General features: G+C 38.9%; 2 protein-coding genes across 2 annotated transcripts in view; both read right to left on the bottom strand.

The window, feature by feature from the left end:
- Positions 1 to 1282: 1282 nt before the first annotated feature.
- LOC131789127 (uncharacterized) lies at positions 1283 to 9305 on the bottom strand. Its single transcript, XM_066169572.1, has 10 exons — positions 9279 to 9305; positions 7733 to 8067; positions 7176 to 7220; positions 6522 to 6697; positions 5849 to 6176; positions 5628 to 5666; positions 3244 to 3288; positions 2696 to 2823; positions 1743 to 2070; positions 1283 to 1407 (listed from the first exon to the last, which is right to left on the bottom strand). Exons 2-10 carry the CDS (start codon positions 8052 to 8054, stop codon positions 1283 to 1285), a joined length of 1536 nt encoding a protein of 511 aa, XP_066025669.1. The 5' UTR covers positions 8055 to 8067; positions 9279 to 9305.
- A 6868-nt stretch (positions 9306 to 16173) lies between these two features.
- The window catches only part of LOC131789128 (uncharacterized), a 42653-nt gene continuing 34344 nt past the window's right edge, over positions 16174 to 24482 (bottom strand). The window contains exons 12-16 of the mRNA XM_066169571.1: positions 19854 to 19948; positions 19576 to 19625; positions 18866 to 18936; positions 16950 to 17060; positions 16174 to 16304 (exon numbers count right to left, since the gene is read on the bottom strand). Of these exons, the coding sequence (XP_066025668.1) occupies positions 16174 to 16304; positions 16950 to 17060; positions 18866 to 18936; positions 19576 to 19625; positions 19854 to 19948 (458 nt within the window). The remainder of the gene's footprint in view (positions 16305 to 16949; positions 17061 to 18865; positions 18937 to 19575; positions 19626 to 19853; positions 19949 to 24482) is intronic.

The following is a 24482-nucleotide window of genomic DNA, read 5'->3' as shown; positions in this document are numbered from 1 at the left end:
ATCTAGGGTTTCGTCGTTCCTTCCCACTCGTCATGGAAAAGTTAATTAAATTTTAATACCGTAAAAGAATAAAAGAATCGAAACATGTTGTTTTAATGCTTTTTTTAAATTTCATTTCAGCAACAGGTCCCGAGAACAAATCCACAAAAGAAAGAAAATCCCCCACGAAAGCAGCTCAGCACTGAACTACATTAAAGCTTCTGATCAGTCCTTCCTGAGTCTGAACTGGCCTAGCGTATTCCTGAAATTGAATAAGAAAGAATTCTAACGCTGTGCGACTGAACAAAACAGACGATTGTGTTAACCTTTATTAACCCTAAGAGTGATTAGCAACTATATTCTCCTATCAGTACACCCCCAAAACAAACATTGAGTTCATGAGAATAAAGACCATGATGACTACGAAGTAAGGAAGCTCTTGTTTTTTAAACAAATTCTCTTTGTCAGTACCATAGGAAATGTCTAGAAAACAGTGTGGAGAACTGATGTTAGGGTGTAAAGGGTTAATTATACCCTCGAATTGTGCTTCCAAATCTCCATGAAAATTTGCATGGATGTAGTTTTAGTTTGTTTCGAACCTTCTTAATCATCGAAACTGCTGTTTTTCACCAAGTAGAGCAGACGTAGTTTTTTTTTGTTCCTAGACGGAGATCCAGAAAATTTAGAAAGAGAGGGCCTTGGGTGAACAGGACCAGGATGTAACTTATTATCGTGTCCAGTGTTCCTCGTCATTTCATTTCTTTCCACTCAAAACTGTCTAATGCGACGAAAGACAAGTGTATCGTATCGTATCTGTATTTGTATCGTTCAGCTGATATAAACTTCACTCATCAAGTCAAAACCATCAAATTTATAATGACAGAGCAGAATGAAAGTAAAACGCCTTTTTTCCTTCAAGGCGACATTTTATAAAGCCACGAACTGCGTGGCACATCACTCCCGCAATGCATTTTTTGTCTGAAATGCACAGTCACGTAAAATCAAACTGAATACCTTAACGCAGGTAAACCACTAAAACGTCAGCAACTCCAACGCTGTCTGTAGCAATAAAAACAAAAGGTTATTTGATCAACCTGGTTATAAAAATCCATTAAACTTAAGTGTTGAAGGCGGTAGATTCTATGAATATTTTACACTTCATCTCGATAAAGGCAAGACATGTTAAAAGATACAAAGACTTATTATATAAACTGCAGTGTTTTACAAGGATTTCCAGCCCTGAGAAATACTGCAACTGCACAGTTGTAAAATTGCAATAATTTTTTACGTGCGTTTGATATCGCTAATCAGCTGGTGCCGACGCGTCACTCGCCTTTTGCGCCAGTCCGTCAGGTCGATCAATGAACGTCAAAGCGTTCACCATTCTCAATCCAAAGTCGTTTTTTCGAAATTTTTCGGATATAAGGCCTATAGTGTTCATACGAAAAAAAGTAATACACAGTCGTAGTGCTTGTATATATGGCCGTGTTCAACTCGATATCGCAAGAGTGAGTGCGGCGAACGGGTGAAAGTGAACGCTCCAAGGGAAATTCCATATCTCCGCGTGCCAATACTAATTATTCTCTTTTCGACAACCAGAAATTTCTTTCATTTAGTGGGTTGCTGGCGTAAAAGAGATAACTTTAAGGGAGGGGAGACTCGGGGGAGAGATTTCTTTTAATCCCACTTGGCACATTTCTACTGATTGGAATCCACCCCCTAACCCCCTCCCCCCACTCCCCCATTGTAGATGGTAGACTTACTGTATTGGTTCCAGTTAGTGTGTCCTGACAATTTGCTGTACAGAATGACGTTTTTGCGAGGAAGGAAACGTGTCTCCCATTTACAGTAGTTGGAAGTGATCACCATCCATCCGACATCGTTAGGACATCCACCATATCGACTGTTGATGAAGAAGTTGCGATTGTGCTGCCCGGGAATAGAAAAGATGTTCTTTGGCTCGGATTTCATGTCTTTCCAGGAGCTGTCAATCAGTTTACTGGCCGAGAACCAGTTCAAGTTGTTTGTTCTCTGTGCATTGAGGTTCACTTCCTTGACTAACCGCCCCCTGGTATAAAGAGCAACTCTCGCCTAATAGGAAAAAAGAGAAAAGAAAAAAGAAAAGTAATTATTTTTACCAGTTAGGCAAAAGCAAAGGAATGGACGGGTTCATAAAAATGACAACAAGGAACCTTCATTTGCTTCAGATATGCGACAATTTTCTTCCACGTAATTGGCGAGCGTTTCTATGGTGACCATTCTTGGTTGACTTGACACTTCCCGCCCAGATTGATGATTAAAATTGTTTTTGCCCGAGACACTTCCCGCCCAGACTGATGATTAAAATTGTTTTTGCCCGAGGGCAAATTCAAATAAATAATGTAATTCCCAATTTTGAATAATCAACCGTTTGAGTAAACAGAATAAGAAAGATGGTCAATTAGGAGCTTGACAAAGAAATAGAGAAAGGTGACTTTTTCGTCTTGTCTCGAATGTGAGACAAAAAAATGGCCATATTCTCCGTAGAGTCTCTATTGCTTAGAGGCGGAGTATTGGAGCGCGGAATCGAAAGATTTAAAGTGCGATTCTTGATAGGGACTCGGGATTTTTTTTCTTTATCCCACGCTTGTGACACGACGACAGCATCTTTCTCGAATTACCCTTTCTTTGACAGTAATGAATTCATATTAACTTTTCCTTTTCATATTCGAATTACCTCTGACGCCCCAAAGTCACTCCATTTCAAAACTATTCTGTTCTTGTAGTGATCCTTGTGCTTATTCGTGACGTCAAGTGCAGCCATGTTTTTCTCAGAAGATGTTTGAGGCGAGACGGATACACTGTCTTATCGACTCCACTCACAGCTTTGAAAACCTTAAAGCCTTAAAGCCTTAAAACAAAAAAAGGATTTTTTTAATGATTTTAAAGAAAAAATTGCTTTGTAATGATAGGTAACCGCAGCAGAAGCTCTAAGTAGCACTTCAAGTTGGCGAGATCCGTAAGCTTTCAACGTTTCATTTTCGGTGCAAGAATTCGCCAAAACTTTTTATAAAATTTTCTTCCTCTTCACAGTTCCTCCATCCTTAATACCTCCCTCACTCGTCATGGATCTGCCACGCAAGAAAAGATTGATCACCTCTTGTAATATGCCATTAATCCAATTTTCCAACCGTGGTTAATCTTTTACAGATCCTTTCAATACAAAATATGGTTTGCGCAAGTTTCGCCAAGCATTGTTTTGTAAAGTTCGTTTTTAGTACTTACCTCCAGCAGCCATGTCACAGTAAACTGGGAAGGCGTTTTTGAAGTCTGTTGATAAAAAGGAGAACAGGAAGTTACCGTTGTAACAAAGTGAGAAAGCCATCTACATGCCAAGGACCCCAGCATCTGCATCTTCTGTAGGCCTTTATAACGTAAAGATCGCGATTTACTCTTGGTTCTGTTAACACCGTGCTCAGCAGTAAAGTAAACAGGCTCAAGTATTTTTGAGGCCGAAACTTCAGAATGCTCATTTTTTAAGTTCCTATTCGTTAAGCCACGACCTTAGGACGAACAAAAAATGCTCCAAGAGGATTCTAGCCTTAGACCAAAAGATAATGACTTATTGCAAAGTCTGGCGAGACTTCAGGATTGGTTAAAATGATTGCGAGATGAAAGATTTTTCGAGGCTTCAACCATTCGTGTTTTCGCTTTGTTCGCACACTTGACAGAACAAATAACGTATTGTAAGTCGCAAGTTTGATCAGTTGAATCTGAAAGGTTGGTTTTCATCGATGTTATCGGCAAAAGAAATTGTTTCTTAAGTGAAAGCATGCACGAAGAGTTATCTTCGACTTTTTGATTAAGAAATGTTTTGAATTGGCACCAATAGAGCATTAAAAATGTCTGGTAAAATTCTAATATTTAGTTGCTGTCACACTCCGATGGGTTCGCAGTTAGAGTTTGTTTTTAAGCATGTTATGGAGTTACATAATGATATGATATGCATGATTTGTTTAATCATACAGTTTTCGCCGAAACACACCAGAGCTCAGCTCGAGGTCTTAACATTCGGACCTATAGTAACGAGTTTTGCTAAGAAAACACAGACTAACTTCCTAGAAGCATCAACATAGCTGGCATAGCATAATAGTATCATGTATAGCTCAGTGCACTTGTGCATAATTTGTCGTTGCTCAACTAACTGATCTAGAGTTTCGAGATTATCCGATATCTGGGTGCAATAGCACATGCGGGCATCAAAGCAGGACAAAAATTTGAACATAGCTTCATCCAGTGCCTGATATTACAAAAAGAGAAGGGGACATACTGAAAATGTACTTTGAGATATTATAATTTTATTATCTCTTTTGAACATACGTTCACTAAATGTTTAATTTCACTGAAAGTGATTGCTGCCCTCAGGAAATAAAGACTGATCAGTCCCTTAACGCCATTAACGCCAGTCCATTTAGAACTGTATGTCGAAAACTTCGTTACTAGGTTGAAAAGAAGAGAAAAGTCACAATAGCGTTTAAATTGATTTATTTGCTTTCCACGGTCAATATTGCTAAAGAATCACTCAGCATAAAAGAGTAATATTCGCTCTGTGCGCAGAAACTCAACGATAGCATCATCTCTAACCCTCCCCCCTTACCCCTCCCTGCTATTTTCTATCCCCGCAACTAAAGCCAGCAAAATTATGTCTCAGTTGCGTCAACGCTTTGTTTTTTCTGTTGAGGCCTTCATTGATCGGACAGGTGCAGTGGCTCTCTGAAACTGAATGAAATGACTTGCTGTTAGTGTTGCCTATCTGTACCTGTTCAAGTGAGCCATTATAATCATTTGGTATTTTCCATACTGCTGTGCTGTGATGCGCTTTTAACGCAAAAAATTTTTCAAGCGCCCCCAATTTTGGAAAAAAAGCCAAACCGCAACAGTGGGAACTACGGTCCCTATTGTTTTTGAGAAGTAGAAGGTTCTTTAACTTCCCCTGCGAACAAGAAAACAAAAGATGCAGGAGATGGGGCCCACAATTTATCGTCCTTGGCGAGAAGACTAGAATGAGGGTCTCTAGGGTTAGCCGTTATCCGTAACGGCAAAAGGATTTAGCCGTTAGGCGTAAAGATTGAAGCAATTTTAGCCGTCAGTCGTAAAAAATTTAACCGTAAAAATTTTCCTTCTATTCCGAAAGGAATGAAGTTAACCTTAAGCCGTAAAATAGCCGAAATTTTTAACCATAACCCGAGTAAAAGTCATCACCCCATCAGGACCCTCTAGAATGTTTGAGCATTTGCAGTTTTCATGGCAAAGGCTGCACACTCTCCTCGGTTATTTAAAGATCCTCAGTGTTGGTCCAGTTCATGTTAAATAAAATGATTCTCTTTGTGATTTTAAGTTGTCTTAACAACTCTTACGTAAGAAGTATATCATAATACCAAGAAGAGTTGTGTATTGAGCTTAATTCCAGACGAATGTTGACTAGTTTTCGCTTATGATCTACTTCACAACATATGCATTTCACAAATAGATCCCATGTTTCCGTGTGCCTGTTCAGTAATACATCACAGATGACGTGAAAATGTTTTACCTACCTAAGTTTGCTGTCGAAACATTTGTCAATTACTTTTTTCTTAACGAGTTCCAGTCATCATAAAAAATACCTTAACGCAGATAAACCACCAACACATCAGCTTCTGCGACATTCCCTGCAATTACATCAATAAACGGAAACGGTAAATGAAAAGTCTAATGAAATACAATGTGGTGGGCAATAAAGGGCAAATGCTCAACCTGTGCCCTCCCTCCTCCTTGCACCTCGGGCTTAAAAATTCTGATTGATATGCGCATTACTAACCAGGTTCTCAGGGCTAAAGGGCTGACGCCTTACCATAGTGGTTCCAGTTGGTGTATCCCTGCAGTTTGCTATAGATGATGACATTTTGTCGAGGATTGAAGCGCCTCTCCCAGTCGCAGTCCTGACCCGTGATTGTCATCCACCCGGCATCCTTTGGACATCCGCCATAGTTTCTGTTGATGAAGAAGTTGCGATTGTGCAGCCCGGGAATAGAAAATACGTTCTTTGGTTGGGATTTCATGTCATTCCAGGAGCTGTCGATCAGTCTGGGAGTTGCAAACCAATTCAATTTGTCTGATCCCCTCGCGTTTAACTTTACTTCCTTCACGATTTTTCCTCCAGTGTATAGGACAACTCTTGCCTGTTTTAAACAGAACGTTTATTAGCTGGTGAAGGGGATCGGAGTGGTAAGACCTCCTTAAACACGTGGAATGTAAAGGAACTTCCCTGAATCACATTTATCAGCATTACAATGTCAAAATTTCGTTTCCAATCAACAGTTCACCCTCATTGAAGCCATGACTTAGTTAGAACAGTTTTCGTTTGAGTTAAGCTTGCTAGATGACGAGAGCAGTCCAATAAATGAGGTATTACGATCAAACTGTCCTATCATTGCTCAAATCTATCAACATACACTGTTTGACCAATCACGCGCGAGAATTGTGCGATAATTTTGACTAAGGTAGTCACGTTATGTTCCAATTACCTCAGAAGCGTGGAAGTCAGCCCAGTTCAACACTATTCTGTTCTTGTAGTGGTCTTTGTGTTTGTTCGTGACGTCGAGAGCGGCCATGACTTTCTCGGAGGATGTGTGAGGCGAGTTGAAAGTAGGATACACTTTTTTATGGATTCCACTAACAGCTTTAAACACCATGGTCCAGCCTATTAATTCAAAATCAAAACAAGCATTTAAAAACTATTTTATTACAGGCGCAGCTGTTTCAAAATGGGTGATAATTTTACCAAAAAGAAGATAACACCTATAAATTCCAAGGTCGGGCAGGAAACATTCCTTACCCATAACAAATTTGATACACATGTGAAATATGCCATAACAAAATGATCACATGTAGCAGTTACAGGACGGGTTCTAAGACGACAGTGCCAAAATTCTCCGTACCTGTCCCATCTGCCTTTATTCAAAAAAATTCATGAAGCAGGAAAGCTTATCCAAGCTAACCAATATAAAGAGACCAACTTTCACGTAAATGAATGATTCCGTGTAAAGATTCCTAAACGTGAAGATGCGAGGATTTCTGTTCTTCTCGAAGCCCTTAATTGGACGACTCTCTCATATTGAAAAATCCTTCGCAGAGATTGTTTGAACTATGGGTGAATAAGTAAATCCCGAGGCATTTACCTCCGGCGTCCATGTCACAGTAAACTGGGAAAGAGTCTTTGCTGTCTATTAATGACAATAAAAACAAAAATTACATCATTTAAAAATTATAGACGTTTACAAGCTAAATGATTTATCACTAGAAAACTGAAACCTAAATTTTAAGGTTTATTAACAGCCTACCACGAGTACCATATATGATTATTTCCCTGTTGAACAAATTGTCTGATGGTTTATTTCTACACCTTTGTACTTCTACAAAAAGATCGTCGAGTACATTATTTGGTAATCGGAAGTGTCTCAACCAAATTAACCGAACAACCGCGCAAGTTCTTTCACGTTCCCTTCGACCTGGCGTGGAAGGCGTAAGGAGAAAAAAAGATAGGCCAATGGGAACACATGAGGTGATCATCAGAACCCAGCCTGAATAGACGTCATATTGGGGTGATCTTGCCCAAAGTTTGACATGGCCTTCCCCCAACACACCGTTAATCATTAATTGTACATACCCGACCAAGGTATCAAATACTCTCAGAACACTTCATACGAGTTAGGAGCATTAGTAGATTAAAAATTACCCGTCAAGGTGATCCAATAAATGCCATTAGTAGCGTCCTTCAAGTGAGCCTTGATGTCTTTGCACGAAAATCCAGGGTCACTTCTGGAACCTAATAATGCTTCGTACTGCAGGGCTTTCCACTCAGTACCATCACACACGTATACTTTCCCTTCAACAAACTTCATCTGACCAGCTCTAAATGGCTCGCATTCGCAGTCATACTGGCCAATCCTGAACACGTACTGGTGCGTTTCAAAGGAGCCACACGATGACTGATGGCACCCGATCGCAAAACACACCATGGTGGCAAGAGCGACAATCAAACTGATGATGTACATCATTTTCAGGCAGTTTCTATGAAGAAAATATTTCGATTTTCATAATTAACTCATAGTTTGGTAGTTAAACGGTTGTGAATATATGGAAGTCATATATGTGAACTGCGGTTAAAGACGTGAATATGAAAGCGATCTTCGCAGTAATGAACACTACTTAAGTAGTAGTGAAAATAAGGCCTGAAAAATTTCAGGCCTGTACGGGATTTGAACCCATGACCTCTGCGATACAGCTGCAGTGCTCCACCAACTGAGCTAACAAGCCAACTGGGAGCTGGTCACTGTTTTGGTTCCAAATAAACCCGTGAAGTGGCGAATAAACGGTTGTGAATATTCAAAGTTTGGTAGTTGTCTTCAAAGTTTCATTATACGGTAAAACAGACACATAATAAGTAATAAATGATGTAAAATCCTTTGTCGCACGAGTTAAAGTCACAGTAAATTGTAGAGTTCAGATATTGAGTTAAGATCGCAACGTTTTTATTGCTTCCCAGCTACCCTTTCTTCAAGCGAAGACGATTTAAGATGATTATTTATTCAGCACATTAATGCAATTTTAATATTCATGATCACTCCAAAAAGTTTGCGTTTTTTCCTTCAGAGTTCCATTTTTGTTACTGACAGGTCATAGTGCTTTATGATTGTAGGCACGTAAACTTCAGGAGTGTCACCATGAGGTCATTTTTGATATTAATAGTTCACATTCTAATGTGGATGTTTAGGATAGAACCGAAAATAGAAAAACCCATTAATAATATCGTAAATAACGCAACTCCTTTAACGTGGTCTGATAATTTTTAACTGAATTTGTGGAGACGCGGTGAACTAAGGTAACGGTTCACGCGCTGGATTCTGGTTGGAGATGTTCGGATTCGAGACAAGCAGGGGGTCATTGTGTTGCGTTCTTAGGCAAAACACTTTACCACTACAGTGCCTCTTCCACCAAGGAATATAAATGAGTACCGGTGAACTGTCTAACCCTGGCATCCCATCCAATTGGGAGTTGTAATGCTCATAGTCGCTTCATGCTACCGGGAAAAGCTCCAGCTGGGATGGGTCATAAGGCTCGAGTTCGGACCTTGCCTACTTAACCTTGTGAAAGAATTCTGGCACGGAAAGGAAAAAGTGCAATTCTCTCTTGAATTCACGAAAGACCTTGAAATTGTTTAAAGCTGAAATAGCCTCTTTTGAGATGATCTAACGGGTAAAGAAGATGGACTTCAAACTTACATTCCCCTCGGCCTTGAACTGCTCCAGGGAAATGAAATAAAACACCAGGTGAAACAGGTATGTTGTGAATACAAGTTTTTAATGAAACAGTTTGTTTGCTTACAAAAAAAAACTGACCACTTGATCATTTGGCAGATATCAATCATAATTCTAGATCTATTCTTATTATGTTTATGAAACTTTTCAAAGCCATCTGCTTTAAATTCAATTCGTCCTCGAGAAAATTGCGACAAATTTTAATTTCACTTAAGGCTTTTTAAATGAAAATTTGTTTAACGTTCTATCTAATTAAGAAACATAAAAGAAAGAAAAACATGTCTGAGTTATTAAAATACTACAAATCGAGGTGGAAGGAATTTTTCATCGTTTAGCGTTGTGATGGCAAAACCTCCAATTAATTTAAAGTTAACTTGAATTTGTCGCCTCTGTTGTTCTTGATCAATCTTGTCTTTATCTAAGATTTGATTATATGTTGGCTCAGAAAATATGGTTTATATTGAAGATAAATCATCCAAATAAATGATGCTTTACCTTTAAAAATGCAAACAGAAAAAATTAATTTTGTCCAGTGACAATTCTCTAGCTATATGCTAGTTGGGAAAGGAAATCTTCTCAGCCTTTGACTTTCTGTCGTAAATTTGAAAGGGAAACATTCACTGAAGAAAATATGAATATTTTTGTGCGGCCGCACAATCTCCTGCAACCCTCGATCATTTATTTGGTAGCTATGGTAACGGTATAGCCTTCTACAGATACCTTAAATCAGTGCCATTTTAATTTCAGCTCTTTTCTTTATTTGAACTGAGCCTGCTTTTAACCTCTTACTTGTCGTTAGGCGTAACGGCCCATGGAAATGAGAAAAACACTGTCTTGTTAACTGGTTCAATCTACGAGTTCGATTTATGGTTTTTCTTGGTGTTGCGTAAACTATTGCTGGAGAAAAGTTTCGTTTTCGAATAATTATTATTCACTGATCTTCAATCTGTTGCACGTATTAAGCCATTTCATTATCGCTTTATCCAGAAAACCAAGAGGCAGTTAATCTATTTCAGTGATAATTTGTTTTTCATTTAGCTCAATTAACAACATTTGCGTAGTCTCGTGTTTGTTTTGCATTCGCATTGAAAAAAAAATTGATTTTCGGAATGTTTATTTTATTTGAACAGTTTGCCGGTCTTCCGGAGTAGATAAGTAATTTTTTTTGTAAAGTCATCAACTTATTGATATAATATCATTAGTTTGGTAAATTCGTAAAGAAAATATGAAAATGAAATTGTGAAACAGCGTCGAATTTAACTCAAAAATGTATTTTATAGATGCAGGTGAGTAAAAAATGTCTGTTTTCGAGTCACATGGCCCACCCAGCTATATATAGTTTAACTCGATTCCCTTGGCATGATGGGATGCTAGTACTCGCGAGAAATTCAGCACGATGTAACGTCAAGTGTTGCAGAAATTCTGCACGATGTAACGTCAAGTGCTACAGAAATTCTGCACGATGTAACGTCAAGTGCTGCAGAAATTCTGCACGGTGTAACGTCAAGTGATGCAGAAATTCTGCATGCTGTAACGTCAAGTGCTGCAGTGCTGCTGGGGTCGGGTTAGCGGCGCCAATATGGCGGCCACGAGGATTTTAGCTCCTCTTCTTCTGTTACTATGTCTCCATTTAGAAAAACCTATAATCCAAGAAAGTCTGGCTAGCTTCTTGCTAAGCGTTCGAAAGGCCTGTTGTGGGGATTCTGGAGTTAGAGATGACGCGGTGCTTCGGCATGGTCCTTGTTCATGTGTAAGATTCGTAACCCGGCGCTCGCGACATGCCCGTCTTCGGTACTCTGTATTGGTATGGCACAAACATGGCTTGTTAACCATCGCTTGCAGTGAACAGGATATCTGTCTGGACATATGCATTTGTATGGACGTGGAGTCGAATCCAGGGCCAGACAACCGCTTCGAGTGTGAGAGTCATACGACTCAACTTATTACGTATACGAAACAAGACCTTCTGAGACTCCGCAAATTTACAGCAAGCCGATTGAAACCTATGCCTGCTGTGGTTCAGAAACTGAAGATGTTTAATCTTTATCGGTATAGAGGCTGTCGGGGAGGCAGCTGGCGACGTGAACTGGGAGTGGACGTGGGTAAGGTATCTTCTGGTGAAAGCCGTGATGAGAAATCTATTCCGGTCATTTTTAGTATTCGAGGAGATGTGAGCTCATCTACCAGGGCCAGGGATATGAAGAACCTTGTCCCAATTCCTAAACGGAAGCAGAACCCCGTCTCGCGAACTGTTTCTGAATTTGCAGTACCAAAGTTTTTATTTACAAATATATGCAGTCTGGCCAAAACCAAGAACAGAGTTCGAGCGGCAGTGGCGATGGAAGCCGATTTGAATAATAGGACATTGATGTCTGTATTGTATCAGAGACGCATTTAAAACCAGAAATGCCGGATGCTATCGTCAACATTCCTGGCTATTCTATTTTCAGACGGGATAGAAAATGGTCGGGACTGGATAAAAGAAGTAAGGGGGGGATTGCTATCTACGCGAGGAGTAACTTAAACATCATCGATGTTTACAGATCAAAGCTTTACGAGCTCCTGTATGTGATTTTAAAATTACCCTCGGGACATTTGTTATTAACGTGTGGTATTTATCACCCGCCTAAACCTACATACCAACCGGCGGATTTTTTGCAAGACTTAACCCACTTAATGGACAATGCACTAGATCAACATCCTGGTTGAGGTTAACAGGAAAATAAGCGAATTGATTAGTAAGAACAGAAGAACACTCGCAAAGGCACCTGTCGGATCCAGAGAATGGTGGAAGCACGTAGATAACTTGTCCCAACAACGCAGCATTTCTGCTAACGTGACATTGGACACTAAATCACTGGAGGAGCTAAACGACTACTTCGCCGATTTGTGCACTGATGACGCATATACGAAGCCTGTACCAGCTATTGTGGATAAGAGCTTAGAAGCCCCTCAGATATCAGAAAGACACGTGTGGAATTGCTTACAACATCTGAAGAAAACTGCTATGGACCAGATCTCATTCCCTTTTGGATTTGGAGGGATCACGCCAAGATCTTCACAAGTGTCAGATTAGTTTACATCAACAGTCATAACAATATCTCGCAGAGGTCATGGGTTCAAATCCTGTACGGGCATGAAATTTTTACAGGTATTATTTCAACTACTAGTTCAATAGTGTTCATTGCTGCAAGGATCTCTAATATTCGTTTCTTCGCCGCAGTGCACATATATGATTTTCATATATCTACAATCATTAGAGCAAATTGTCTCGGCGACTTAACGCACATCACAAATGTCCCAAGTGTGCGCCAAATTACCACGGCAATGTCTGCACTTACAACTGTGGGAACACACCTTGTCGGTTCCATTATTCATAATGGACAAGCACAAAATGGAAAGGAGATTTATGGGTCATTTGACTACTACCAGTATCGTCATGACTCTAATCTTACCATGACAGTTCTGTTGGAAGTCCTTGTAAGATGGTCGGAGGAATTTGACCTACCACCCATTCTCTATCTGCAGTTTGACAACTGTGTTAGAGAAAACAAGAACCGCTACATGTTTGCTCTGCTGGCACTTCTGGTTGAAGATAAAATTTTTATAAAGTATCTTATCTTGGGTAATTTTAAAGGAAATGCATTTGCCTCATTCACACTTCCCACAAGGCACTTTGTTCAAGCGTCAAAATGTCACATTGCAATGTTTTCAAGCTCCATTTGGGTGGGAAGTTAGTTTCCATTCAATCTCAATTTTTGCAACTACTGAATGAATGTAACCTGAACTTGAAATAAAAAAAACAACACTACTTTCCTTCCTTGTATTTCTGATAGGAGTGAACTTTCTCGCAGTGGGACATACCCACGAGGACATAGATGCCTTTTTTGGGGTTTATTCAAAGCACTTAGACAAACTGGACGTTTATATAGTTACAGGTAAGTTGTTGTAACATAAAGTAATTACTTCAAGCTACAGTTGGAGTAACTGAGAGGTCCAACAATCAAAACTGCCTGTGCAATGTGGTAATCTTGTGTGGCAAATATTCATATAAGTTATCTATCAAATGAATATAAATACATAGCAACTAGCACTGTGATCGAAAAAAGTTCTGCATGAGGCAAGAGCACGGTTCAAAATTTAGTGTATAGAAAGTATGAACTCTTCCACTTGAATTAACAGATTAAATGTGACATTGGCATGTTATAAATTTGGTGTAAATGTTTACTTACAGAGTACATGTAAGATCTTCCCACCAAATATCCCAAGAATATACCCTTAAAAGCATCTGAAGAGTGGGAATCTTGGTTAGCAAATACAGAGTTTAACCTATTATCAGTACCTGACAACTACACTTGGCCAGTGGATAAATTGAAGAATACTTCAAGGACTGTTTTAGCCTCAAATGCTGAACTCCCACATGAACTTTTAGAGCTCAGAGAGAAAGTGATCCAGCCTATTACAGGGGTGAATAATAATTAAAATGCAGCAGTGGGCACAAAAAAGCCAAGCCTTCAAATGGTCCTACAGATATAAAAGAGAAATAATTAGAGGGGTCCATTACTCTAACCCCTTCTGTGTCCAGTTATAGATTATACAAGTCCAATTTTAGATATATAATAATGTACATGATAAAATTACATGCATCTGATTGGCTGAAAACAAGTCAATTCTCATGTAGCACAAATGCAAAGTTGTAACATGAGTGCAAATTACAAATAGCGCAAACACACTTTCAAAATTTTGTCTGTACATTATTAACAAGTAATAACATAAATTTTTCACGCAATTTGGTCTACTAAGCACTTGTAAATTTTTCAAATACCACAAAATTGCACTTGCCCTTCAGGGCAAAATTTTTTCTTCGGAAACTTATTTGTGCTTATTCACACCAAATTGCACTTATCTAATAGAATATGACATGGTTACATAATCCATTACTTATAATTAATAAAAGAATAAAATGATAAGAACAATTGATAATTGATACATCTCAGTCGAAATACTCACCTAAACAAGCAAATTCTAATGACATGTCTGTTGAATATTTCAGATTTACACAGGCCGTTACAGGACCCCGAGGGAAAGGGAAGCGCCTATTGAAATGGTAGATGATTTCCTCGCTACTCTTCATGTCAGTTGCTTTGTGGCTATGTACTTCGCCAATTACAATAAATTTCCCTGTATTGGCAAGGTCCTGGCCGTCGAGGAGGACAATTTTAAGGTGCATTATTGGAAAATGGACTCCTCGGCATGTACCCCGACAAAAATCTAGACCATGGGTGGAATCCTTCCTAAGAGCTGTTTAATGTGCAGTTCATTTGAGCTTATGGAAGACAGAAAGCTAATGCCATCAACAAGAAAATTTATCGAGGAAAGATATGTTACTTTGAGGACAAATCAATCTTTAAGTTTTTACCTTTGCTCCATTCCTTTCTGAAGTTGGGCTTAGCTCTTTGTGTAAAGTTACATAGGGTGTCATGACACTTGCGTAGTAACGTTGCTTTAGAAAACGCATGTACTGGAATTGCAGCTTAGTGACTTGTGTGTTGCAAGGCTTACATAAATATATATATATATATATATGCCACCGTGTATTGAAACTACTGAAATGTAGCATGGATTTATTGTAATTTAACTCTCCATCCATAAGGCCTTAAGGGCTTTCATTACAGGATAGGGCAAATGCAAGATAAAAATAAGACATTTTTTATTAGTTATATTTTTTACATATTTTTTTGAGATAGTTCAAAGGAATGGCAGAATTTCTGCGACATCCAGTGGTTGAGTGGTTGCAGAATTTCTGCGATAACTTGTGACTGAGTGATCACAGAATTTCTGCAACATCCAGTGGTTGAGTGGTTGCAGAATTTCTGCGACAACTTGTGAGTGAGGGGTCGCAGAATTTCTGCGACAACTTGTGACTGAGTGATCGCAGAATTTTTGCAACATCCAGTGGTTGAGTGGTCCCAGAATTTCTGCGACAACTTGTGACTGAGTGATCGCAGAATTTCTGCAACATCCAGTGCTTGAGTGGTCGCAGAATTTCTGCAACAGCTTGTGATTGGGTGATCGCAGAATTTCTGTGACATCCAGTGGTTGAGTGGTTGTAGAATTTCTGCAACAACATGGTACTGAGTGATTGCAGAATTTCTGTGACATCTAGTGACTGAGTGGTTGCAGAATTTCTGTGACATCTAGTGACTGAGTGGTTGCAGAATTTCTGTGACATCTAGTGACTGAGTGGTCGCAGAATTTCTGTGACATCTAGTGACTGAGTGGTCGCAGAATTTCTGTGACATCTAGTGACTGAGTGGTCACAGAATTTCTGTGACATCAGGTGACTGGTTGCAGAATTTCTACAATGTCCATTTACTGAGTGGTTGTAGATTACCTCTGCATCTTTCTATGGTTGACTCTCAAGACACAGTTTTTTACGGACATGCTTAATCTTGTAGGGGAAAATAAGATTTTTTAATCTTTTTAAGATTTTGTTCGCAAAATTTGATTAATTTTGCTAGTTTTCCTAAACATGCAGGGGAAAACTATTGATTTATCAAAAAGTAGGCTATTTTGGAAAACAAAAAATAGTTTGGAAAGCGTTTCTTTTTCTCTTTTATAAAAGCCATTTAAAAACCATTTGACCCACATCGATGAATTTAAGAGGACAGCTAGTAAGACGGACAGGGTGACAAATCGCACATTTTTCGAGAGAGAGATAAACCTCTGACTTTTTTTAAAGAAAAGAATGCTTATCGCTACACGTACATTAGTAAGAATTAAATATATCATTAAAAAGAAACACAAAATTTCAAAACGTTTTAAGGTTTCCGCTGATCTATTTGATTTTTTTAAATGATTACTTGTACGCATGCATACCTGGACAGACTCCGCAACTTTTGGAGCAATTGAACAGCATGTACTTTGGATTTTTTTCGCATTCACCGTTCAATGCCCAGGATTTACAGTGTTGGTTCTTATCCTCGCAAGCTGACGGAAAAAAAAGTAAAGCAATATACCTGTAAGTGCATCGCTTAGTCCTAGAAGATTTCATCAACATTTCTGTTTGAATCATATACCCCTTTATCAGGATCTCTTCATGCCTGGTCACCCGTGCAGCCGGACCGTTTTTTTTTCCTAATTTCGCCTCCCCACTCGTTCCTTGTGAATTTATTCCCATGTAAGTCGTTTCAGCGAGAGAAAGAGTTGTAATTATACGAGGGCCTATACAGAGCATAGCAATTAAATTCAATGAAAACTCACCCATTGTGGTATATGGCATGTGCTAATAAACACAAAAGGTCTTTTTGCTTTGATGTCTTTACGCAAGTCACCCAAATTTAATGCCGAACCGGCATATTGACTACAAAGAAAGCTAACAGTTATGTAGAGGTGGCTGTCGGGGAAGGAGTAGAGGAGAGGGGGGGGAGGGGTGGAGGCGAAAGAGCTTGAACGTTTATTGAAGAATAACACTATGATTGAAAAGTCAGGGAATGCCTATTGATGTATAGGAATTGTCAGCAGAATCAAAATGTAAGCACAAGAAAGAGAGAAAAAAGCATTACATGGATCTATTATCCCAAATTTTTTAAACGTTATGGGTAAGCTATTTCACTTCCTGAGCATCATGCATACCGGGACAGACTCCGCAACTTTTGGAGCAATTAAACAGCATGTACTTTGGATTTTTTTCGCATTCACCGTTCAATGCCCAGGATTTACAACGTTCGTTTTCATCCTTGCAAGCTGACGGAAAAAAAAAGTAAGGCAATATACATGTAAGTGCATTGCTTAATGTTATCAGATTTCATCAACATTTCTGTTTGAATCATATTCTCCTGAATCAGGATCTCTTCGTTCCTGGTCGCCCGTGCAGCCGGACCTTTTTTTTTTTCCTAATTTCGCCTCTCTACTCGTTCCTTCTGAATTCATTCCCATGTAAGTCGTTTCAGTGAGAGAAAGAGCTGTAATTATACAAGGAGCTATACAGAGGGTTGCGTTTAAATTCAACGAGAACTCACCCATTGTGGTATGTGACATACGCCAATATACGCAAGAGGTCTTTTTTCTGCGATGTCTTTACAAAAATCACTCAAATTTAATGTTGAACCGACATCTTGACTACAAGAAAGCTAACAGTTATGTAGAGGAGGCCGTCAGGGAAGGAGAAGAGGGGGGGGGGGAGGGGGTGAAGGGGAAAGAGCTTGAACGTTTTTTGAAGAATAACACTATGATTGAAAAGTCAGGGAATGCCTATTGGTGTATATGAATTGGTAGCAGAATCAAAATGAAAGCACAAGAAAGAGAGAAAAAAGCATTACATGGATCTATTATTACAAAATTTTTAAACGTTATGGGTAATCTATTTCACTTAAGCATAATGCATACCTGGACAGATTGTGCAACTTTTGGGGCAATTGATCACCATGTACTTTGGATTTTTTACACATTCACCGTTCAATGCCCAGGATTTACAATGTTCGTTCTTATCCTCGCAAGCTGACAGAAAAAAAAGTAAAGCAATATACATGTAAGTACATCGCTTAATCCTATCAGATTTCATCAACATTTCTGTTTGAATCACATTCCCCTGAATCAGGATCTCTTCGTGCCTGATCACCCGTGCTGCCGGACCTTTTCTTTTTTCCTAATTTCGCCTCTCTACTGGTTCCTTGTGAATTTATTCCCATGTAAGTCATAACATGGATCTGTTACTACAAAATTTTGAAACGTTATGGGTAATCTTTTTAACTTCTTGAGCATTATGCATACCTGGACAGATTATGCATACATGGGGCAATTGATCACCATGTACTTTGGATTTTTTTGCATTCACCGCTCCATGCCCAGGATTTACAACGCTTGTTTTTATCTTTGCAAGCTGACGGAAAAAAAGTAAGGCAATGAAAACATGAACTCACTGCTAAGAGTCAGAGTTCTTTAACATTTCTCTTTGAATAATATTTTTCTTGCTTCTTTTGGAAAAAAAATCAATATGGCAGTCTTTCGTCAGGAAATCAACGATTTTACCCGGCATTCTTCGTTGCTCGTTCACCTCTCCCTTCACTTACTATCAGCAATAGATTCAAATCACTTGCTATCAGTCAGGGCCTTGGTTAGAGTGTTCTACGTAATACCAGCATAATTTTGAGCTTAACAGTAAGGAAAAAGAATCAAGTATTTATGCTTAAAAAAATGGTACAAAAAGAGTACGATGATGCACAAAGAAGCAAAAAAAAATGGCTCCCGGCAGTTCCAGAAGTTCTCATATTAATTGTAATGCAACACAAAAGTGATTCTAACTGAGCGTAATCGTGACATTTTCTAAACATTTAGAATTCACTAAATAGTGTAACATATCGAGCATAATGTGGCGAACCCTAGCCTTGGATCCGAGCTGACTATAGTTTCCTACATCACGCCCCACCACTCTCCAATGTAGAAAGTTTTCATGAGGGGAGGAGCTGTAACCAACCAACTCCAGCTCACAATCTCTCCTCCTTCGCATTCAGAGTCACTTGAAAGAATTTTGAGCTTCGTTCTGCACTTACCAGCCGCCACAGACAATGCACAGCTCACGAAAATCAACAAAATGACCAAGTTTCTCATGTTTAGCAAATATCTACGGAGAGACAAAAATAAGATAGAATTTATAATTTCATCCCATTCAAACATAACGTTACATCCGTGGATCGGGGTTTGGTTAAATCAACCATAAGTAATGGTGATACAACTGAGTGGAACTAAGTCTGTAATCAAAGGAGTGATAAACAAAATGGACCACTTATTAAAGCAGTAACGGGCGTGGATGATAGAAGAAGTGAATTCATCAAATTCAAATAATCTTGAAATTATTAAGTAAAATAATAACTTGTTTTTCTAACAGAAGATTTTGTTCTTAGAGTTTTCCTCGTGGTTTCCTCGAGGATCATGTGGTAAAGGTTTTACATTCGAAACAGAGTGAAGGTCAGGATTTTTGAAACGAAAAGATCCATGACTTTGTAACTGTTACTGGTATATTAGGAAACCTAGTAGTTCGCTAGAGCATCATGTCCCACTAAATGATAATGAATACTGATCGAATCTAGTGAACACATAAAGCTTGGATCAGAAACAAACTTTAAAAGGTTTTATATAGTTCAGTTTTGAGAGAATTGGCTCGAAGTGACTTTGTTCTTTTGGCTCGAAAGGGGCAATTCTCTGATATTTTGCCTCGGTGCCTCTGTGATAAATTATCGTTTATAAAAGAAACTGTACGTACCGTGAATCTTCTTGAAGTTTCAACGATCCTTTTCCAAAGATTCCACAAGTCTGAAATCACGCAGTTTGAAACCAATGAAGAATGGGTGTGAACAGGTATAAGTTTTCAACTGTGTTTCACAATGAATGAGGAAGTTATTGAGCAAAACAATGTCTTTCGTCACCTTAGGCAGACATTTTGCATTCAGACTAGGGAAGCACAAAGTTTTTTCAGTAAATGTGGTCTCTGTTCTTATAAACGTGAATCACTTTAGTATTCTAAGACGAACCATAACTTACCTTGGGTGTGTTCTGACTCAATTCTTCGGGAAGGACACTTCTAAACGATTGTCGTTTTGCTGTTGAGTTTTCATACAAACCAAAACCGGAACACACTGTCAATCAAATATATTCCCAGGCAGTTCTGTAAAGGAAGCTATGACATCAACATATTTACTGAACAAGAGTAGTAATACTGAAAAGTTGTATCAACGTTTATTATTTGGAATATTTAATATATTTAATTGCTATATTGATTATTTCCGAGACCTCCCTTTCAGAAGTGAGACTATATTTTAGCCTTATGTGGTCGCAATATTGATTAACTTATCAGAAGTGATAGTTGTGGTTTAGCAGATGTTACATTCAATTTCTAATACTTATTATTTACCAGGGAAGGGGTTGGGGATCCTTATGGTCTTTAGTGAGGATAGAGCTTGGCCGAAAGATGAGGGTCGCACTCAAGACAAAAGGCACAGTTTTCCCCATACAGACCAACCTTGACCGATGAATAACTTTTTTTTTTGGCTAGATTGCTTTCTTTGCTTTGCTGCGAGTGGCGTGGAAAATTCCAGATCGTGGTCCGCACTATAAAAAGTTGGATTTTTTACGAGCGCACGATTAGCCAAAAAGTTTCGAGGATAAAAGATTCCGGCCCGCAAAGATGTTTAAAAAAAGTAATATTGTTTATTTTTGGAACCTCTTGAGATGATACTTATGCCATAGCTGGTTTTGTATTAAATTCAATAAATAGCTCCCATATTGCTGTGCGCCTGTGACCAATTTGTTATTCAATTGGTATTAAACATCTTAAGCGACATATGCCATATATTGTGCTTTGGATAAAAGTCAGCGAGTCTTTTTTTAACTTCTTGGCTCAATTCCGTAAATCAAAATAGTTTTGATATTAATAAACTCATTCAGCATCATTTTTTTTATGAATACGAACTTTCAAAAAGTTTAAACGCTTGTATAGGTTTTTAAATGAACTATAGGCCTTACAATTTTTCAAAAGAAGAGTACAATATGTTTATGCGAGTATAAAAGCCACAAATGTATGTATTGTGTCATGCGTTAGCTTCCTCAAAATTTGGAGTCACAAGTCACGGGCATGGAGGCACACCATCGGAAGAAACCCTTTTTTTAAAGCGCTCGGTTTTGCAAATCATAGCGAATAGCCTGTCGATGTTACATAGGGAACGCCTATGTACCAGATATGCGATCTATGCAATCACGCTTTTTTAGCTTGGTGAATAGTTTGCTTCCTTGTGGTAGGTGACACACTCGGCAGTTACAACCTTATTTTTTAATTACTAGTTGGAGTCGTTTATTGGAAGTACATCATTAACTGGAGAATCGCTAAAAGATTTGTGCAATTCTACCTTCACTCGAAAAGGTTAACTCTGGTACGTCGTCTAAAAGAGCTGAAAATTGTGTCCTACGGTTTCGTGTTATATAGTTTTAACAAGACAAAATCAAGAATTGTTCCCTTTTCGGCATGAAATCCATAATTATAATCGACTCACATTAGGGTCCCAGAGTTCTAAGAAATATATGGCAGAAGAAGGGAATAATAATGGTAAAAATACATCAGCACACCCACCAAAGAAGTGTTTAAATTACAATAATTAATAATTACTGCAATCTCTCAATACCTTCTAGTCGTAGCTTCAGTTACTGAAATCTACTCTATATGTACGGCCAGCAACTCATCTCATCTGCTCAAGATTCTAGATATAAGTAACTAGATTTGAAATGGTGGCAAGCCAAAGTATGAATTTTTTTTCGGTAGTTAAGAAATTCGTAACAAATTACACTACTTAGGCAACAAATGTCCTCCAGAGCATAAACTTTGCGTTCTAAACCTAGGCGTAAACTTGCAATAACAAGCGATCGAGATTTATATGATTATAAATATTACCTATGAAAGTTAGAAACTCCAGATATAAACGTTTTAAGTTACATAATTGTACAAGTGGCTGGGTGCCAGTATATTATAAAGTCTCCTCAGGTCTGTGGTAGATAAAGTATTGAAATAGTCTTCCTTATATTAGCGAAATAGAATTGGGTGTAGGGAACTTCGGCTGCGGCACTTATCGGCGGTAGGAGGGACGCTTACTCGTGTAAATAAGGTATTCAACGTGACGAGAAACTACAACTTTTTTCTAAATTATATGGAACCGCGCTTTAGTCTATCTAATGAGAGGCCAAGAAAATTCAAATCGTTCTTGTAACTAAGCGAATGGAAGTCCTTACGTAATATTCATTTTATACGATGGGAAGAGTTGTAAGCTACAAATAGAATTGATCACAGCCTTTGAAATTGATTATTTGATTTATTTTCCAAATTATGAGGCTTGAAATTTTACTATAAGCATTGCAAAAAAACAAAATTATTCTTACTTTGGCAGCCGAGTATCTTCTCATACCCAACCCGAGTTATGCGAGCAAAATAACATACACTTCCTGAAATATTTTTCATCTGTTCCTGTGGAAGGCAGTTCTGTTGTGGTTCACTTCGATTCTGCTGCCACCATCCATTCATCATCCGCAAGACATCCACTGTACACGCTGTTGATAATAAAGCTGTCGCCATATTCGGGAATTGGAGCGATAACGACAAGGTGAGCGATTCTGTTTAAATATCAGACCAGGGTTCGTTCTTGAGTCGATTTAAATCGAACTAGTTATGTTTGTTTGATCCCTTTCCGTTGAAGATTAGCTCGTTAAATGAATATCCGCCCGCATAAAGGACAACTCTTGCCTGATAAAATCATTCAAACCTGTTGCTGCTTGCAAAGAACTCAGTTCCCATCTAAAACATTTAAATTGATCTGAAATATTACTTGAGGTAATTTAGTATTATCAACTTAGTAGATGACGTAAATTGGCCACTGTAAAGAGTTCAAAAGCTGACGTTTCGAGTGTTAGCCCTTCGTCAGAGCAATGGACGAAGAGCTAACCCTCGAAAAGCCAGCTTTTAAACTCTTTACGATGGCCAATCTACTCATCAAATCAGTTGATAATACTAAATTGCCCTGTTATACTCTCCTACCGACGCAGCATCACAGTTTCTTTAGAAACTTACCCCCTTTGTATATTTTAAATCTTACTTAGCCACGGATGTGAAGTTACGCATGTCACGATGTCTTCGAAAGTTTAGAGTGAGAATACTCGAACCATGAACACCTAGACATTTTTTTTTGCTTTTTTGTCATCTTCCAATCCAAGCTCACTTCATGTTGGGGCGCACTCATTTTATATATGTTGAATCAGGTAAGAGTTGGTAATGGCTGACAAAAGCGAAGTTTTCTGTTGGCTAAAATCTTTCTCCCCGGGAATGAAATTGGAAAGACTTTCGCTACAATTTGAAACGAAGGGTTTCCGTTGGCGAAGGTCTCTTGCGTCAGTTAAAATGGAGGATTTGGACTCCTTCTTCCCGTTCCCTGACAAGCTGCTAATAGGGACCTTTAGCACCGAGAGTTTTCATGCGACGGCGACGTCGGTGGACGAAGGAGACCGGGGTGAGGACGGCGTTTTTCCCGCCAAAAACGTTAGGGGCCTTAAGCAAACCACGATGGCGACGGCAACGAGGACACGAAAAAGAAAAGATCTAATTGGCAGAACAATAGCTCAGCACGTGCGTTTCATAACTTTGCACATTTCTTAGCCGTCCCGTGCAAAACAGCAACGTGAAATCACCACAACTTGCGTCGTCTACGAACAGAAACCGCGACGGCAAATTATTTTAATTTCCATTTGGAACTCAACACTTCCTTCCTACGTGATGCTGAAGTTGAGGTGTGGCGCCGTATGAGACGCAGCCATTTTCGAAATTCTAATTAAAGGCAGAAATTCATTTTTCCAATCAACATCTTCCATGGCGTTGCCGTCCTGACTGCTTAAGGTCCTTGAAATAAACCTTTAGCACCCTTCATTTTCCGACAGCAACTTGCCGAGTTCTTTAAAAATGAACAAATTTAAGACTTGTCCAGTGATACTTTTGCTTATCAATGCAAACAACAACATTTCGGACGAACAATTTGTTCCATTATACGACAGTTATTGTTAAAAAATCCAGATTTCGGCTATCAATCGTATGTTGTTTTCGATCTAGAAAACATGAATTCAGCTGACTGAAAGGCTCGATTTCGAGTTGAAAAGGCAGAACTTCCTCGCCTTGCAGATTCTTGGCATGATGGGATGCTAGTACTCGCGAGATTACCCCCCAGTATTTCATCAGTCTTTCCTAATAATTACTCGGTACCCTTTTATACTCTTGGGTGGATAGAGGTACTGTGAGAATGAAGTGTTTTGCTCAGGAACACAACACAATACCCGGTCAGATCTCGAACCCAGGCCTCTCGAAACGAAATCCAGCGCACTGCCTATTGGGCCATCGCGTCCGTAGGTAGATAAAAAAAAATGGTCGTTTCAAGTTAAACTGTCATATCAACGCGACCTATTTTTCATTTTCAACCAATTTGTCCCTTCCCCTTCGTCTTTCCTTGTTTTGAACCTCTTGGGTTAATTAAGAAATAGTTGCTAATTACAAAGAGGATCAACCACAGCCCTTGAGTTAATCATTTGTTTTATTTTCCGGATAACGAGGCTTGAAATTCTACAATAAGCACAGCGAAAGAAAAAACC

Source organism: Pocillopora verrucosa, chromosome 7 (genome assembly GCF_036669915.1).
Source record: "Pocillopora verrucosa isolate sample1 chromosome 7, ASM3666991v2, whole genome shotgun sequence".
NCBI lineage: Eukaryota > Metazoa > Cnidaria > Anthozoa > Scleractinia > Pocilloporidae > Pocillopora > Pocillopora verrucosa.
The sequence above is the reverse complement of the archived record's forward strand: the minus strand, read 5'-3'. Positions and strand labels throughout refer to the sequence as shown.

Excerpts from the sequence above, each read along its gene's own strand:
- LOC131789127 (XM_066169572.1), bottom strand. The coding sequence starts at position 8,054 with ATGATGTACATCATCAGTTTGATTGTCGCTCTTGCCACCATGGTGTGT. Across the intron at positions 6,698-7,175 it reads CTGTGACATGGACGCCGGAG|GCTGGACCATGGTGTTTAAA; the intron begins GTAAATGCCTCG and ends TTGAATTAATAG. Across the intron at positions 2,071-2,695 it reads GTGACTTTGGGGCGTCAGAG|GCGAGAGTTGCTCTTTATAC; the intron begins GTAATTCGAATA and ends TTTTCCTATTAG.